Genomic DNA, 18359 nt, shown 5'->3' with positions numbered 1-18359 from the left:
TCACTGCAGATGGTGACTGCAGCCATGAAATTAAAAGACACTTCTTCTTGGAAGGAAAGCTATGACCAACCTAGACAGCATTTTAAGAAGCAGAGACATTACTTTGCCAACAAAGGTCCATCTAATCAAAGCTATGGTTTATCCAGTAATCATGTATGGATGTGAGAGTTGGACTGTAAAAAAGCTGAGTGCTGAAGAATTGAAGCTTTTGAACTGGTGTTGGAGAAGGTTCTTGAAAGTCCTTTGGACAGCAAGGAGATCAAACTAGTCCATCCTAAAGGAAATCAGTCCTGAATAGTCATTGGAAGGACTGATGCTGAAGACGAAGCTCCAATATTTTGGCCACCTGATGCAAAGAACTGACTCATTGGAAAAGACCCTGATGCTGGGAAAGACTGAAGGCAAGAAAATAAAGTCTCTCACTGTTGCTTCTTGACCTGCATACAGATATCTCAAGAGGCAGGTAAGGTGATCTGGTATTCCCATCTCTTGAAGAGTTTTCCAGTTTGTTGTGATCCACACAGTCAACGGCTTTGGCGTAATCAACAAAGCAGTAGATGTTTTTCTGGAATCCTCTTGCTTTTTCGATGATCCAGTGGATGTTGGCAATTTGATCTCTGCTTCCTCTGGCTTTTCTAAATCTAGCCTGAGCATCTGGAATTTCATGGTTCACATACTGTTGAAGCCTGGCTTGGAGAATTTTGAGCATTACTCTGCCAGTGTGTGAGATGAGTGCAATTGTACAGTACTTTGAACACTCTTTGGCATTGCCTTTCTTTGGGATTGGAATGAAAACTGACATTTTCCAGTCCTGTGGCCACTGCTGAGTTTTCCAAATGTGATGGCATATTGAGTGCACACTTTCACAGCACCATCTTTTAGGATTTGAAATAGCTCCACTGGGATTCCATCACCTCCACTAGCTTTGTTCATAGTGATGCTTCCTAAGGCCCACTTGACTTCACATTCCAGGATGTCTGGCTCTAGGTGAGTGACCACACCATTGTGATTATCTGGATCATGAAGATATCTTTTTTGTATAGTTCTTCTGTGTATTCTTGCCACCTCTTCTTAATATCTTCTGCTTCTGTTAGGTCCATACCATTTCTGTCCTTTATTGTGCTCATCTTTTTTTTTTTTTTAATGTCACTCAGGGTGATATATATATTTTTAAATATCACTCAGGGTGATATTCAAAACATTTAACAAATAGTATGAGGTGGGGGGCCCAGGCAGGCTCCTCCAGGCACTGGCTCTGGTGCTGAAACAGAATGTGCTGAATATCGTTACTGAGCCAGATTCTACTCTGAAGGAGAAGCCAGAGTGGGTATTGTGTGTGTGTTGGGGCACATCATCTAAACAATATGGACATATTTCAGTATTTTAACAACCAGTAGAGCCGCACATGGGCATGCCAGCTGAACATCAGCCCTAGTTCTCTCTGGAAGGACTTGTGAGATGTGATGTGGTTTAATAACAAGCACATTGGTTTGCAGTAGGAGACCAGGTTTGAGTCATATTTGGGTCTCTTATTAGTTATACGACCTTTAACAAGACACGAACACTTCTCTTGTCTCCAAATGAAGGAGTTTGCACCATGTTAAATCTAATGCTTCTTCTTGCTCTAAAATTTGAGGAAACAATAAAAGCAATAAAGCAATAAAAGCAATAAAAGTGGCCAAGGGAGCGGGTTCCAAACCCGAACTGATTCTATGGCATTTTGTGCTTATGTCACAATAATGCCTCTTCCCCATGTAACTTCCTCATTCAAGATTAGCCAAAGAAATGGATTTGGGGGAAGGATCTGAAAAAAGAGACATTTAATTTTTGGCTTGGGGGGTATGGGGAACATTGTAGAATTATGGAACATGTTGGGTGAAAGAGACATAGATCCAGATCCTGATTTGGCCACAGCTGTGTTCATTTGTTCATTTATCCATTCACTCCCTAAATGTTTTTTGAGCCTCTATCATGTTTTGGCCACTGTTCTGGCTCTGAGGATGGATTAAAGAATGAAGTAAAGTCCTTGCTGTGTTGGAGCTTACATTCTATGTTAGCAATTCATTTAACCTCTTTGAGCCCATGTTTTGAACTGGAGTTTACCTACCTGTAAATCCTTCAATGGGCAATGGCATTGTTACTGCTATTTACCATTTAATGCCTATGATAGTCATCACAAATCAATTATAGCAGTCCAAGCAGCCAATCAGTTCTTGGAGGATGTTATTTATCCTGGGCTAATATTTTATGTTGATGCATTTTATGTAGATGAATTCTCAAGTCTTTCCCTACTCCAAAATTTTTCGTTTTTATTCATTATTTCTAATGAAATGGGAAGACAATATTGTACTGAGGGAAACTGTAATAGAACTCCAAATCATAGAACTATCATTAAAGCTACAGACTTTACAAGAAAACCATCATCACTTTGGTTTTGTTGGACACGAAAGATATGTGTTATTGTAAAATTATTTTAGATCTTTGGGTCTTAGATTTTCCCTCCACAGTCTTTTGCTGCAAGTTCTCTTATTCAACTAGCTTTACTTTGATCCCAGGATAAAGGAAAGGCTCATCAACATTCACTTTTGACTCCTTTCACTTTGGAAACCTCCTTTATGAAACCTCCTTTTACTGTAGTCAGGTGGGGCAGAATCAAATCTTGCTCATTCTGATAAATTTTTCTACTATATACTAGATAACTCAACAGCAATCACCAGCAGAAGGCTTCCCAGGGGGCTAGCGTGGCCATCTGGTCTCCTATGTTTTGCTCACCATGGTGGAAGCTAGCCAAGGTTGGGCTGACATCAACCTCTCGGTCAGTTTTTTTCTGTGGATTCTGAAGACACTCTTGCAGTATTTCCATTCCTAATCCTCTTTCCTGCTCCCATAACTGACCAGCAAGTCCAACGTGCCCACATCGAGCTCAAATTGCAAAGAAAAAAGTTTGAAGTATTTCTGTTGGAATTAATAACTCCACCCTTTGGGGTTTCTAAATGTATCTCTGAGACTATGAAAACATCGCTCTTATGATTTCCAAGTTATAATGAACTAGAGGTACCTCTTTATATAGTGAAGCATTTTTCCCCAATGAGGAATGAGAGCTGGGGTGTCCTCTATCCCAGGCTCAGGCTCCTATAATTTTCGCCAATATTGTCATTTGGTAACTTGCCCAAAAGTCAACTCTTCCCTCTCTAAGAAGACCAGGAAAGCAGATTATTTCCACCATTTAAATATAGACCTTTAGACCAAGGAGCATTTTAAGAAAGAGAAAAGATGATCTTTGTTTCTAGGTTGAACTCAGTGAATTAATTTTTCTTTGAAATGGGGTGGAGTATGTGAAATAAAAAGTCCATATTAACTTTTTAGACCTCAAATACAGATGAAATAACTCAGTTTTCTCTGTAAGATTTGTTATAGGTACTCCTCTTTTCTAGAGCCACAGAACTCTCCCACATGTGCAAAATAAAGTGGAAGACTCTCTAGTTTTTTGTGTCTTTTAAATTCTTAAAAAAAAATTAATTATTTTTAATTGAAGTTTAATTGCTTTACAGTATTGTGTTGTTTTCTACCAAACATCAATATGACTCATCCATAGATTTACTCATGTCCCCTCCCACTTGAACATCCTTCCCACCTCTCTGTCCATCCCACCCCTCTAGGTTGTTACCAAAGACTCTGGTTTTGAAGCGTATGGTGTTTTGCCTTAACAAAAGAAACCACTCATTATACACAATTCCACTCATTACACAACAATTCCAATATTTAATAGAAGATTATTTAACTTAATTTCAATATGCAGTCATTAAAAAAGAAGAAATAGAAGCATTAGAGAGAAGTAGTAGCATATGCTATGCTAAGTCACTTCAGTCATGTCCGACTCTGTGCGACCCCATAGACAGCAGCCCACCAGGCTCCCCCGTCCCTGGGATTCTCCAGGCAAGAACACTGGAGTGGGCTGCCATTTCCTTCTCCAATGCATGAAAGTGAAAAGTGAAAGTGAAGTTGCTCAGTCGTGTCCGACTCTTAGCGACCCCATGGATTGCAGCCTACCAGGCTGCTCCGTCCATGGGATTTTCCAAGCAAGAGTACTGGAGTGGGGTGCCATTGCCTTCTCCGAAGTAGTAGCATATACATCACCAAATTGGGCCGAAACCTACATCCAGACTTGAACAGTGCTGGGAAGTCCTGAATGACAGCAATCTGGAGTCCTAGTTGGGAAAAGGATCCTGGGCCGTGTGTTCACTCTGCAAGTAAGAGTTCAAATTGCAGTTTTCGCAGTTCTCACTTACAACCCCAGGCTGCAAACTGATATCATTATCGGTTTGCATTCAGAAATGCAGCTCTGGTTTTTCTTTAACTTTTACAATGCTCTCTGTTTCACCTTGTGAGTCAGAAGACTTCTTAGACCCCAAGTGAAAAAGTGAAAGTTGCTCAGTCATGTTGGACTCTTTGCGACCCCATGGACTATATGTCCCATGGAATTCTCCAGGCCAGAATACTGGAGTGGGCAGCCATTCCCTTCTCCAAGGGATCCTCCCAACCCAGGGATCAAACCCAGGTCTCCCGCATTGCAGGCAAATTCTTTACCAGCTGAGCCACAGGAGAAGCCCTAGGGCTGAAGAAATTCCAGGGCCCACTCCCTTTCTTATCTAAAGTGCAACTTGACCCATTGAACAATACATATACATATTTATTTATTATTTATTTAGTATGGACCATACTGTTAATATTATTACACAAATTCAAAATGCTTTTCATAGCATTAGACGGGCAGGATGTAAGGTGGTTAAGCACATAGAATCTAAGCTGGAAACTTGAAATTTCGTTCTACTACTTATTAGCTCTGTTACCTTAGGCAAGTTATTTTACCTCTCTATACTTCAGGCTTTTCATCTGTAGAGTGGGACTAATGAAGACTCTCCTTTGTAGGGTTGCTATGGACATGAATTGAGATAGCTCTGTGCAGTGTCTTGGGTGCCTGGCATATATTCAGTGTGCCATAAACGTTTGCTGATATTTTCAGACGATTCACTTAAATGTTTGATTGGAGCTAGGCAGTAGGTTCCAGAAAGAATGTGGTGTTGAAAGCTGTGTTTTTCTGGAAATAATTAAAAGGCAGCTGTCTTGCTGTTCACAGATGTGGTTACCCTCCTGGAATTTCTCTATGCCTCCAGTGGAGAAAACACAGGCATTGTGAAGAAGTTCCTGAGATTTCAGAATCGAGAGCTGGAGGCCACTCGACGCCAGCGGATAGATTACCCAGTGTAAGAAGGGGCTGGTGATGGGGGGCCAGTGCGGCCATAGTGTTCTTTTTATCTGAGGACCAGAGCAGGCTGATCTGACTCACACACTTAGTCACTCAAACATGTCTGACTCTTTGTGACCCCAAGGACTGTAACCCACCAGGATCCTCTGTCCATGGGGTTTTTCAGGCAAGAAATACTGGAGTGGGTTGCCATTTCCTTCTCTAGGGGATCTACCTGACCCAGGTATTGAACCTGCATCTCCTGTGTCTTCTGCATTGCAGGCAGATTTTTTTACCCACTGAACCATCTGGGAAGTCTAGGGCAGGCTAGTGGACCCACTTAGGAGGACCTACTCTGTAATATGCTTTGAGGAAATGATGAGCTGTTCATAGCTTAGGCAGAATTTGTGGACCCAAAAACTTCAATGCATTTGGAAATCATTCTCTCACTTAGCAATCCCCAGTTTGCCTCCTAATGACTGGTATGCCAGTCTTGGGAATGACCTAAGTAAGGGAGTCAGGTGTTGGGGCCTGAGGCTTTGCAAGGTGTCAAATGCAGCCAGCCACAGCCCTGCCAGATTGCAACTTTTGCTTTGCTTTTTCTGCCTTGGAAGATTGGATGAGCTGCTTGAAATCTCACAACTTCTGATCTCCTCCATTGATTTCAGCAAAACCCAGATATATATATATTTTTCCTTCTGCTGAATTGAAGATGCTGAAAATGGTTCGTGGTTCACCTCAGACCGGATGGATTCAGCAGAGTGATTTAATTCTTCCCATGCTGCTGGCTGTAGAAAGATCTTGAGTCACTTTACTAAGCGTATGTTCTTGCTAAGCTTCCTTGTAATAACTTATCTTCATGAGCTTGCTCAGCTGGGTGGGTCAGGAGGGAGCTGTGTGGCACCATCTGTTTGTATATCTTATCACTGATTTGGAGGCCAGATTATAAAGCCCAGAATATTCTAACATTCTAAGGCCTTGTTGGGATGAATCCCCAAAGAATCTGGGGCCGCTGCCCTTTTAACCCAAACTGTGAATTGGTTTTTGGGGAAATGGAGAGCATTCTCTGTACTGGTTTTGACCTTGATTCATGTTTTACTCACAAAACACAATTGCTCTCAGCTCATCTTTAAACTGCTGGTCACTAGCACAATATGTGACATCAAGCAAGTGTTCAAACAGCAAATATTTGTTGAATGATTTGTGGATCACAAAGCTTGGCTAAAATATTTCCTCTTGAAATTGACTACTGTTATTTTATCCTCACTTGGCAAATCACAGATGGACAGTGTATTTTTTTCAACTAAAATAGCCCTTGTCCAGAAATGGAACAATTAGAGTAGTTGCTCCATATCGGTGAGCCAGAACTGTGATACCAAACAACCTCATGTGTGCATTAAAATAGTATTTCTGGGTCCTATTAGCATATGGCAATGCCATTTGCAGATTATGACATGTTTCTGCCTTAGGGCTTTTATCTTTGAAAGAACTGAAATTGCTCAAAAAGCCCTAATTATGTTTTTTTTTTAATCATTGAAATTAGAATAGCTTCTTATCAAATCACCTCTTATTAAAACCCAGATTTTTAGTCTGTGTCTGGCTTTATAAGCCTTAATCAAGTATTCAAATGGCAGGTCCATGTGATTCTCAAAAAGGCATAGGAAGAGTTTTTGGTGCAAGGTACAATGTCTGCTAGTTTTGTACAGTGACGCTTAACTCCTGTCTTTCGCAGTTACTATAACTACCTCCTTTGTTTCTAAAATCAAGCTTTGCAAGTGGATCTCCCATGATGAGCACGAAGGCAAATTCATCCCTTCAATGGAAAAAAAGCAATTTACTTGGTCATTGTTAACTATAATTACCTGTTCTTGGATGATATCAATCTGCAGAATTTTTTTTCTCCTCACTCTTGCAGGTTTACTGTTTCACTGTGGCTTTATTTACTCCATTATTGCAAGGCCAATCTCTGTGGGATTCTGTACTTTGTTGATTCTAATGAGATGTACGGCACACCTTCTATATTTCTTACTGAAGAGGGTAAGTATGAAATAGAATCTTTAGAACGATATGTGGTTTTCTTACTCTCTGTCTTTTGGCCAATATGTCTGTCTAGAATAAGGAACGTTGTCATTGTGGCAATGCAGTAAAGAATGATGGTTTCCAAATATGGGCTTCAAGTTCAACTTTTTCCGGAAGCTTAAAACAAACATTTTCAATACAGACGAATGTACTTAGGTGTTTTTTGTTGTTTTGTTTCATTTTGCTTTTATTTAAAGGAAGAAGGAATGTGATCTAGTCATAGCAGTTTTGGAAAATCATTGAAAAGATATAGCCACTTCTTTCACTTCTAAGTTTCTTTGTCATTTTCACAAACTTTTGTTTTCCCTTTAGGCTACTTGCATATTCAAATGCATCTTGTCAAAGGAGAAGACCTTGCTGTAAAAACGAAATTCACCATACCTTTGAAGGAGTGGTTTCGCCTGGATATCTCTTTTAATGGCGGCCAGGTACCAAGAGCATGTTCCATCATGAATTATATCAGCACCATCACTTAACTTTAAGCATTGCTGTAAAGTCAGGGAGCTAAGAAATCTGCAAAAACAAATCTGTGGTAACTGATAAACTTTTACAACCATAACACTTTTTTTAAATAAAAATTTTATAGTTGGAATCTTAAATCATAAGCATTCTATCCCATTTAATTAACTTTTAAAGTGCTTTTTTTGACTATACTGTGAATGAATAATACATCTAGCTATATAACCACAATTATCTGAGCAATTCAAGCCTTTTTTCCTAGCAAAATAGGCTTTGAGGAGATAAATGGTAAAACAGCCTTGGCCATATTTATATAGTGTTATCAAATCTACATCTTTTTTATAGGAAATTTATTGGTTCGCTCAGCCAAGAAGTGGCTTGACTGTTTTTGGCAGTGAAAACAATTGCTTGTGCTTGACATTAAACAAATAATAACCAACAAACCTGAGTGATAATTCTGGTGAGGCAGACGTTCTTTATCTACTTTGTACTACGAAACACTGCACATAACAGTTTCAAGCACTTATAACACAGATTTTATGGATTATGGAAAATCTCTTGTTATTATTGAAGATAATGCCATTCCTTTATATTGTTATATATGATACTGGTATACTACCTTTTTTCTGGTTACTTTCTTATCAGCTTTTCTTACTGATTTGTGATTTTCTGAAAACGAAACTGGAAAAGACGTTTTGTTTGTCTTCTGTGTTAGAGAATACACAGACTTCCCTTGGTGGTTAGGTTTATCACATGTCCTTTTTCTGAAGAGAAGAGAAATTGGGTCAGTCCTTGTAGCTTAACTGAGGAGCGTTTGTAAGACATTAGCTGGCGTTTTTGTATGTTTGTTTCCTTAATGTTGTTAGGTGACATTGCTGCGGTCCAAGTTTTAGCTTCTCATTTGCATGAAGATTATGATGACATTATAGCTTGGTTGCTGCTTTCTCTTAAGGTCAGGTCAGTGCCTCATATCACTTAGGTATCAAATCATCAGAGCAAATCACAGATCTTGTTTTATACCTGCTGTATGCCAGGCACTATGATCAAGGAGCTTAGAGACTATTTACGGAAGTCACATAGAGCAGGTAAAGGGGTGTCATAAGGTGAGCCTAATTGCCAGATGATTCATATTCATTCTCAGAAGAGAGACATCCAACTTCATGCTGGGATGCTCAGGGAAGGTTTCCTAAAGAAGGTTCCTACAGATGGGGCACAGAGTTTAAATGGAGAAACAGAGGAAATATTTTAGCCCATCATTGGATGCTCACTTCCAATTTCTTCTGGCCATGCAGCATGGTGTCATTGAAGTTTTTTAAACAGAGGAATAAATCAAAGTAATCCTTTAACTAATGGCAGAGTACATGATTGGGTAAAGCGGAAGAGAAGAGTTAGGAAGACCAGATGGAGTAGAAAGAAAAAAAAAGCTAGATTTTTTTTTTTAGTAGACATTCACCAATTGCCCTTTTATCTTTGCATCCCATCTGCTCTCCCTGATACCCATAGGTTCCAAAATAATACTTATTGTTTTTCTACACAAAATCCAGCTCAGTGGTAAGACCACTATATTCATTACTTTGACTAAATGGACACATTGGCCTAAAGTAAATGGTTGGTTTAGAAAGACAATTGGTCTGAGTCATTTTTTTCTCTGAAACAACACGGTGTCTGTGGCTGAATTGGACTGCTTTTTCTTTTTTTTTTTGGACTGCTTTTTCTGAGTTAGCTTTTCTTTCAGAGACATGGTGTTGGAGCTACATCTTTGAGAATCTAGTTAAGCAAGAATGTGTTTTCAGAACACTTGCTCTGTGGTAGCACTGGGGAGTCAAAGAGCCCCCTAACCTTACGGGCTTATGTTGTAGTCCAGACACAAGAAGAATGCAAGACAGCTAACAACACTCATGATGAAAACATTGTCACCATTGAAGTGATGGTGACGATTCTTAGTGCTGAGGAAGTAGCTTACACCTTTCTTTGTCTTTCTATGCAACAAGCTTTCAAGCACGAATTCAGCAAAAGAATCTTTTGACTCAAAGTTTGGAAATGTCTACAACCCCCTGGGGGAAACTACATTATAGATATTTTTATCATCTCAAGTCATTTGGAGAAATTAAATTTCTTAAGTCTCAAAATATACACAGGGTTGGTAAACTGCTATTTTGTTTTTTGCAGAAACTGATCAAACAAAAGACTATGAAGCATATTTTATGAGTAACTCATCCCCAGGACTGTATTTATGGTGTGGGGTCTGGAGGCATTACTAATCCTTGTGTATCTCTCCCAACATAGATAGTAGTAACCACCAGCACTGGGCAGGATTTGAAAGACTACCATAATCAGACCATTAGGTAAGTGTGGCTTTTCATTGTGTCAGAATTTTCTGGATGAGGGTTAAGAAACCTTCCTGTGTTAGCCCTGCACCCTAATGTTATTCCTACCCCATCTGATTGAGCTTTTCCAAGCACAAATGGTAACTAGTCTGCCTTGAAGTTAATCTTTGTACCTTTTTTTTTCTTTTTTAAATGCCCACAAACTCTCCTTGTTTTCCCCACAACCTTCTTTTTGTTTTTTCCCAAGCAAGAGAAACTAGTTCTGTCTCCAGATCTCATTGTAAATTCTTCCTTTCATAGCACTGCATAATTCGTGTTCTTTGAAAATTATCGTTTACAAAGGATTCTAGAAAACAAATCAAAGTATTAATGTTGCTTACTGGGAGGAGTTGATAACTTTGACTTAGTGTAAAACATAAAAGCAGACAGCCTTCATATTTATGTTTATAATCTAAATTTGAAATGTATGTAACTATTGATATTGGGCTAACTTTTCATCTTGATATAATCATTCTCTATGAGAGTTACAGAAACTGAGAATTGGGTCTTTTTCCTTGTGTGTCATAATTTTAACTTGCTTCTGCATCCCTGATTAAGAGTGGGTTTTATAGTGGTAGAACCATGGGGCATGAGTTCTTTAGGAACTCAGGGTACCTCATCATGGTGCCATGAAAGGAACAATTTACAATGAGATCTGGAGACAGAAATAGTTTGTTCAGTTGCTCAGTCATGTCCAACTCTTTTGCGACCCCATGCACTATAGCCCACCAGGCTCCTTTGTCCATGGGATTTTTCAGGCAAGAATACTGAAATGGGTTGCCATGCCCTCCTTCATGGGATCTTCCCGATCCAGAGATTGAACCTACATCTCCTGCATTGGCAGGCGGATTCTTTACCACTGAGCCACCTGGGAAGCCCCTGTATATGTGTGTGTGTGTGTGTGTGTGTGTATATGTGTGTGTGTGTGTGTATAAAACAGAAACACAAATTAGTAGCTTTGTATGTATAATTTTTAAAAACTTACCAGAGGAATTCCCTGGCACTCCAGTGGTTAGGACTCTGGACTTCCTCTGCACCGGGCACAGAATCAGTCCCTCATCTGGGAATTAAAATCCTGCATGCTGTGCTATATGGCCAAAAGACAAAAGAAGAAAATCAGGACTGTTGGGTACTTTGGCTGGGGAGTGGCAAAGCGGTTCATTCCTTCATCCTTTAGTCATTTCACAACACCAAGCATAAAACTGTCTTTCCAAACAGGCTCTGTTCACTCAGAGTCCCTGAGCAGTCCAGATTTTCTTGGAAACCAATTATTAAAGGAAGGAAGGCAAAGAGGGGTGATGACCGGAGAGTAGGGAGCACACACTCTACTTTCCTCCCCCACTATTTCTCTTTACATTTAAATCAAACAATTATGTCAGGCCCTGGGCACATAGAACAGTTCTTATGTCCATGACCAGATTAATGGATTAGAGTTACTGAGAGAGGCTAAAGCAGTGGTATTCCTTAGCTTGCAAAGAGAAAGTCAGGGGTGACTGGATGGCAATATTGACGCACAGAGGCCAAGATCTTAGGACAGAACAGAAGTCTCAAGGGCACCAGGTGGATTTAGACCAGTCAGGAAAATTCAATAGATAGGAGTTTTATTATATAATGGGCCACCATGGGCTCTTCTATGAAGACTTTGAGAATAGGAAGGGCAGGGAGTTTACTCTGGAGAAACGAATGATGTGTGGCCCCTTTGGAAATCTCTTTAAGTGCCCTGTCCTGCCCCAGAAATGTTTTTTAAATTTTATTTATTTATTTTTGGCTGTGCTGGGTCCTCGTTGCTGCATGGACTTTCTCTAGTTATGGTGAGTGGGGGCTACTCTAGCTGCAGTGCTCGGGCTTCTCATCTCGATGGTCACTCTTGTTGTGGAACACAGGCTCTGGGATGCACGGGCTCAAGAGCTGTGGCGCACAGTTGCCTGTGGCATGTGGAATCTTCCTGGACCTGGGAGCAAACCTGTGTCCTTTGCGTTGGTGGTCGGATTCTTAACCACTGGACCATCAGGGAAGTCCTGATCCAGAAATTAAGGGTTTGCGTTTCAGGATATAAAGTCTAAAATAATACCTGCCCTTTCTCCCCTGACACCCATCTCCAACCTCAGACACTTTTGACAACCAATTGAATTTCATAAGCTTTTCTTTTGTTTCTTTTCTATGTCAGGGCTTCCTTTCTTCTTAAATCTGCAAAATGTAGCTGCTGACATGAGTGGAGTGAATCACAGTAAGATCCAGAATTAGGACCAGGGTAAGGCAAGGAGGGCACTTTCCGCATAAAATTTAAGGAAGCCCCCCCAAACTTAGTGATTATATTATTTTGCCAAGGCTGCCAGAACACAGTACCACAAACTGAATGACTTGTGCTAAGTCACTTCAGTCATGTCTGACTCTTTGTGACCCCCTGGACTGTAGCCTGCCAGGGTCCTCTGTCCATGGGATTCTCCAGGCAAGAATACTGGAGTGGGTTGCCATGCCCTCCTCCAGGGAATCTTCCCAACTCAGGGATGGAACCTGCGTCTCTTATGTCTCCTGCATTGGCAGGAGGGTTCTTTACCTCTAGCATCACCTTTTTAAGCAAGAGAAATGTATTGCCTCTCAGTTCTAGAGGTTGGAGAGCCAAGATCTAGGTGTTGGCAGAGCCACGCTCTCTCTGCAGGCTCTAGGGAAAGAGCTATTCTAAGCTTCTCTCCAGCTTCTAATAGTTCCTTGGCTTGTGGCAGCATAACTCCAATCCTCACATGACATTTTCCCTGCAAGTCTTTGTCCAATTTTCCCCTTTTTCTAAGGTTTACCAGTCATACTGGATTAAAGTCCACCCTATTCGAGCATGATCTCATTTTAGCTAACTATATCTGTAATGACCCTATATCCAAATAAGGTCCTATCCATACTGGGGGTTCAGATTCAACATATGCATTTTACAGGGGACACAATTCAACTCCTAACAATCTTCATAATAAATAACATTTAACACAGTGTTTTAAAAATCAGGATTAATGTAAAGAATCCTTGATACACAAAGTAACACATTTTTCTTTAATATGTATTTATATTTATTTGGCTGTGCTGAGTCTTAGTTGTGGCACGTGGGATCTTTTTAGTTGCTACATGTAAGATATAGTTCCCTGACCAGGGACTGAACCCAGGCCCTCCGCGGTAGAAATTCAGAGTCTTAGCCACTGGACCACCAGGAACATTCACAAAATAACAAAATTTTATGTAAAGACAGAACCAGTATGATCATATAGGATTCCAGAGTTCAAAACTGATGTTCAGGTACATACCAACTCAACATCCCAGTGAAAGCTTTGAAACGGTTCCTTACCTGGGAACGCTGGCAGTATCCAGGCCCAAGACTGCCCCTCACCACCATCTCAGCTGCTCATCCTATACTCCTGGAGTACCCCCACTACCACCACCATCAATGGAACAACTAAAGAGTTAATCTTGGCCCACCTGGGATTCGTGTGGTTAGATATTTTTGAAATCTCATTTACCAGAGAGATTTCAGAATGGGCCAAGTCAGTACACTACACATCAAATATTTCAGGTGTTTACAGGTGTTTCAAGGAAAGTCTCTTAATCCTCCTTTTATTTGTTCTCATAATGTAAACATAATGATAGCTGTTATCCTACAAAAGTGGTGTATGAAGATCAGTAATTAAGTGCTGAGAAGTACAGTGCTGCACTGCATGAAAGGCTGCAGTGACAATTGCAGAGCTGTCTGCTGTTGAATTCATTCATCCATCCATTCATCCATCCAGTATATATTCATTCATCCAACACATTTACCACATGCCTGACACAGTGCTGGACTCTGGGAATAAAACAGTGAACAAGAATACAATCTGTCCCTGCCTTCGTGGAGCTAAAACTTCTAGCGTGGGGAAGACAGATTTTAAACAAATAATAAATTTATTTAAAATAAATTTAAAATTTAAAATAAATTTGTTTAAAATAAATTTAAAATTCCAAATTGTGATAAATGCAGGGAAGGAAGTAAGGAGGTTGTTGGCTTCAGAGAACCACAAAGGAGCCAGAATTTAGACCAGGCCATGAGGAAGTGACACTTAAGATGAGAATTATTTTAAGGAGTAAGAGGCTCATTTGAGGCTCTAAATTCCCCTGCTACAGAACCCTCGAGCCAAAGCTGTTCCCTAATTTTGAGCGAAGCCAACTTAACAATGGAGGCAATCCTTTCCCACTGCCGGGTCCTTCACAGTAATAAACCAGGGCACTCTCCTACGTCCAGATAAGAGTAAAGATAGCTTGCCAGCGTGTCTGATGCTTGCATGAAGAAGGGACAGGCTTGGGCTTTCGAACCATCTAGCTCAGCTTTTATGTCAGCAAAATTGATGACCATCAAACAATGCACAGTGCAAGGAATTTCTTAACAATCTCGATGCAGCCACTGAGAATGTTAGAGAAGAAAAATGTGGAGGGAGATGGAACTGAAAGGATCTATTAGTTGTATTATAATAATGACAAAAAATTACAAGCTAGTACCATAGGGACAAAGCAATTTATTGATTAATTGAGAATTCAGTTAAAGCAAAGATTCATTAAAATATTCCATAAGCATTTTGCTTTAATTGAAACAATGGATATGTACATTCATTTGCCAGTCTTTCTAGTTACAGCCTTGCCTTTGAGTATGGATCTATTGATTGGAGTTTCTTGTGATCTTTCTGGCATAAACGGTACCCAATTTCTGTTTCTTCCAAATGAAAAGAAAACAAAGACACTTGTGAAACCATTGAAGCCCAAAATTCATCAAGATTTCTTCAGTTTCTTTTCCCAGCCTTTTCCAGCTGTCCTAATTCCATAAGAGCTTTTTTAGTAACCATTCTTTACTGAGTCTACCCAAAATATTCAACTTAATTTTTAAAGAATGAGCATCTCTTTCTTCTCCGTGATTTTGGGATTACATAAGATTTAATTACATTGTAGGGTTACAATGGCCAAACAGGTTTGGGTACAAACACATCTTATTCTTGGTAAGCACGAAAAAAGTAAAAGTGAGTGAGGAGCTTCCCTGTTGGCTTGGACTGTAAAGAATCTGCTTGCAGTGCAGGAGACAAGGGTTTGATCCCTGGAGGAGGAAATGGCAACCCACTCCAGTTTTCTTGGCTGGGAAACCCCGTGGACAGAGGGGCCTAGTGGGCTACGGTTCATGGGGTCTGAGCGACTATCACTTTTTCACAGCTTACTCTTGGTAAGCATACAGCCCAACAAATGGCATCAAAAGTAGTAGAGTGGACTAAGTTAATAATAATAACTGTGGTTAATAGTTATGGTGCCTACTCTGTGCCAGGCATCGTTATAAATGCTTTGTTTAAGTGCTAATTTCTCCCAGTGACCTTGTGTGTGTGTGCATGCCAAGTCACTTCAGTTGTGTCTGACTCTGTGCGACTCTATGGACTGTAGCCCGCCAGGCTCCTGTGTCCATGGGGATTCTCCAGGTAAGAACACTGGTGTGGGTTGCCATGCCTTCCTCCAAGGGATCTTCCTGACCCAACGTTGAACCCACATCTCCTATGTCTCCTGCATTGGCACATTCTTTACCACTAGTGCCACCTGTAGATAGGTACTAATATTGTCTTCATTTAAAAATGAGAATACGAGGGTTCCAGAGAGTAACCTCAGCTGGCTAGTATCCATTATGTTGAGGGATGGGCCACGAGGTGAGCTGGAGAGTTGGTTAAGCAGAGTTCTGTCATGAGAGCTTCTGCTTCCAAAGTGTTGCTTCGTGTCCACCAAGTGCTGGTATTACCTCCTCATGAGGGTAGTTGGAGTGTCCAAATCTTTCACAGGTCTTAAGAAGCAGAATCAATTCACCACTCTCAGAGATAATAACTTTGTGGTCCTGCCTTTAAAAAAAAAAAGAAGAAGAAGAAGAAGAGACCATCATCTTCCCAGGGCCCTTCAAGACTAAGATTCTGGAAAAAGAAATAGCAGGCAATAAAGCATTTCTTTTCAGCATCAGTTGCCTTTGAAGAAAGCTGATTTCTAAGTGATCCCTCCGGCCGCCATAGGGTGATGCTGCCGGTGCCCATTTCTTCACCTTTGTGTCTTCCTTCCAGCCAGGAGTACCTGCTCAGGGTCGGGTTTCTGGCTGACAGTCAACCATCCTCTCTCCTGGGATGACCCCAGGTTGCCTGGCTTCTGCCCCAACCACTGGTGGCCGCTCTGTCCTGTCTGCTTCACCCTGGCCCCTTGCTCCTGGCAGCCTGCCTGATGAGCTGTGTCCTTTCCTTCTGCTGCCATCTGCCCTCGCCGCTCCCTGGCTCTTTTGTCTCTGCCTGGCTTCTCACCTGATGCCTGTCTTGACCCCCCCTTGCTGTTCACATATGCTCCTATGGCCCCTTGTCCACCCACACCTATTTTACTTTCTCAATTGGTAGTAAATGCACATGGTAGAAAAATCAAATCTATGCAAAAAGTTCTATAATTAGATGTTTTGCTTCTATCTGTTCTCCCATCCACTCCATCCCCTAACCCTCATGCCAGGGGGAAATACTTTTATTAGTTTCTTATATATATATCTCTCTCTCCAGAGTTTTTGTAAATGCAGATACAAAAAAATCCATTCTTCTCTTCCTTGGATAAAATGTGTATGTATTGCTCTGCTCTTACATTTTCATCTTTTTCACTTAGTGTATTTTAGATATTTCTCCAGAGCTTTTTGTTCTTTTTTAAACTGTGTAATAAAAGAGCTCATGCCTAAGACCCACTGAATGGTGTGGGTACCAGTCCTCACTGACAGACACCTGGACTTTTCCAGTCTTTGGTGGATGTAAACAATGCTGCCAAGAACAGCTTTGTGCATTTTATTCATGTCAACCCATTTTCCTCCTCCATTTTCCTTCCTGATCCTTTGAGTCTTTCAAGACAAAGTAGATTTCCAACACGTCATCTGTGCTGACCTCTTATCTTTGGCCAAGTCCTTTGACCTTGCTATGGCCACCTTCTCCTAACTCTGAATTTGACCTTGGTTCTTATCTAACAGGGTGTGTTTTTATTTTTCCCACATTCACCTTCCGTCTACTCAACAAATTTTCTTTTTTTCTTTTAGAGTAAAATATTTCTATTAAGATTAGCAATTACACATAAATCCAGTAATTCTAAACAGTTTCACCAATATCAATAGTTGGCATGTATTAAACATTTATGGTGGGCAAGGCACTTTGCTATTAATAGACGCTATATGTTTTCAGTAAAGAATCCACCTGCAATTCAGGAGACCGGGATTCGATCCCTGGGTCAGGAAGATTCTTTGAAGAAGGGAATGACTACCTACTCCAGCATTCTTGCCTGGAGAATTCCCTGGACAGAGGAGTCTGGTGGGCTACAGTCCATGGGGTCGCAAAGAGTCGGATATGACTGAGTGACTACCACTTTTTCTTTCGCTTGCATTGAATATTTGGTGGGCAAGGCACTTAGCTATTAATAGATACTGTATGTTTTGTCTTTGCATCTACCTAATCCTTTTATCAACCCAGTAAGAGAGGAATTATCATTTTTACTAATAAGAAGCCTCAATCTCAGAGAGGCTAAGCAACTGATCCAAGGTCACACAGCTGGTAAATAGCAGAGATGGGATCTTAGCTAAGCCTGCCTGACCCCACCATCATCTCATCTTCTCGAATTCAAAGGAAAGGGTTTGTGGAAATTTGGGGTTTTAAGTCAAGGAGGGTCAATGAAAGGGTCTTTAAAAAAATCTGTTCAAACCCAGAGCTATCTTAATCCTTTGTACTTTTCTAGTTTCCATGAGGATTTTCATTATAATGACACCTCTGGGTACTTCATTATTGGAGGCAGCAGGTACGTGGCCGGCATTGAAGGGTTTTTTGGACCCCTGAAGTATTATCGCCTCCACGCTCTGCACCCTGCACAGGTGAGCCCAGGGGACCAAGATGTATTCGGGTGCTTATGGGTGATGGGCGGGTAGCTCAGGAACATGGAACTCAGTCCAGTGCAAACAAAAGATTTATCCATGCCAGACCTTGCATTGGCTCTGTCACCAAACATAATTAATATTGAGGCTTTTCCCCCCTGCAAACACGATAATAGATTTTTGTTAACGTTTGGTTCATTTAGTACTCATAAAATGGAAACCATTTACTTCCTCTGTTTTAATAACTAGTAGCTTAATTATAGAGTCGATTTTTATCACGCTGTTGCCTATCCAGTGATTAAGCTAATGA

At 40.7% G+C, this 18359-nt stretch overlaps 1 protein-coding gene across 4 annotated transcripts in view; it reads left to right on the top strand.

The window, feature by feature from the left end:
* SEL1L3 (SEL1L family member 3) overlaps positions 1 to 18359 on the top strand; it is a 108342-nt gene that overhangs the window by 25028 nt on the left and 64955 nt on the right. For all 4 annotated transcript variants that reach the window (XM_070791244.1, XM_019962546.2, XM_070791246.1 and 1 more), the window contains exons 3-7: positions 5138 to 5264; positions 7161 to 7282; positions 7637 to 7752; positions 10070 to 10128; positions 17917 to 18049. In XM_070791244.1, the coding sequence (XP_070647345.1) occupies positions 5138 to 5264; positions 7161 to 7282; positions 7637 to 7752; positions 10070 to 10128; positions 17917 to 18049 (557 nt within the window). The remainder of the gene's footprint in view (positions 1 to 5137; positions 5265 to 7160; positions 7283 to 7636; positions 7753 to 10069; positions 10129 to 17916; positions 18050 to 18359) is intronic.

The sequence above is a fragment of the Bos indicus genome, chromosome 6, assembly GCF_029378745.1.
Source record: "Bos indicus isolate NIAB-ARS_2022 breed Sahiwal x Tharparkar chromosome 6, NIAB-ARS_B.indTharparkar_mat_pri_1.0, whole genome shotgun sequence".
Taxonomy (NCBI): Eukaryota; Metazoa; Chordata; class Mammalia; order Artiodactyla; family Bovidae; genus Bos; species Bos indicus.
Note: the sequence above shows the minus strand (reverse complement) of the source record. Positions and strands in the feature narration are given on the sequence as shown.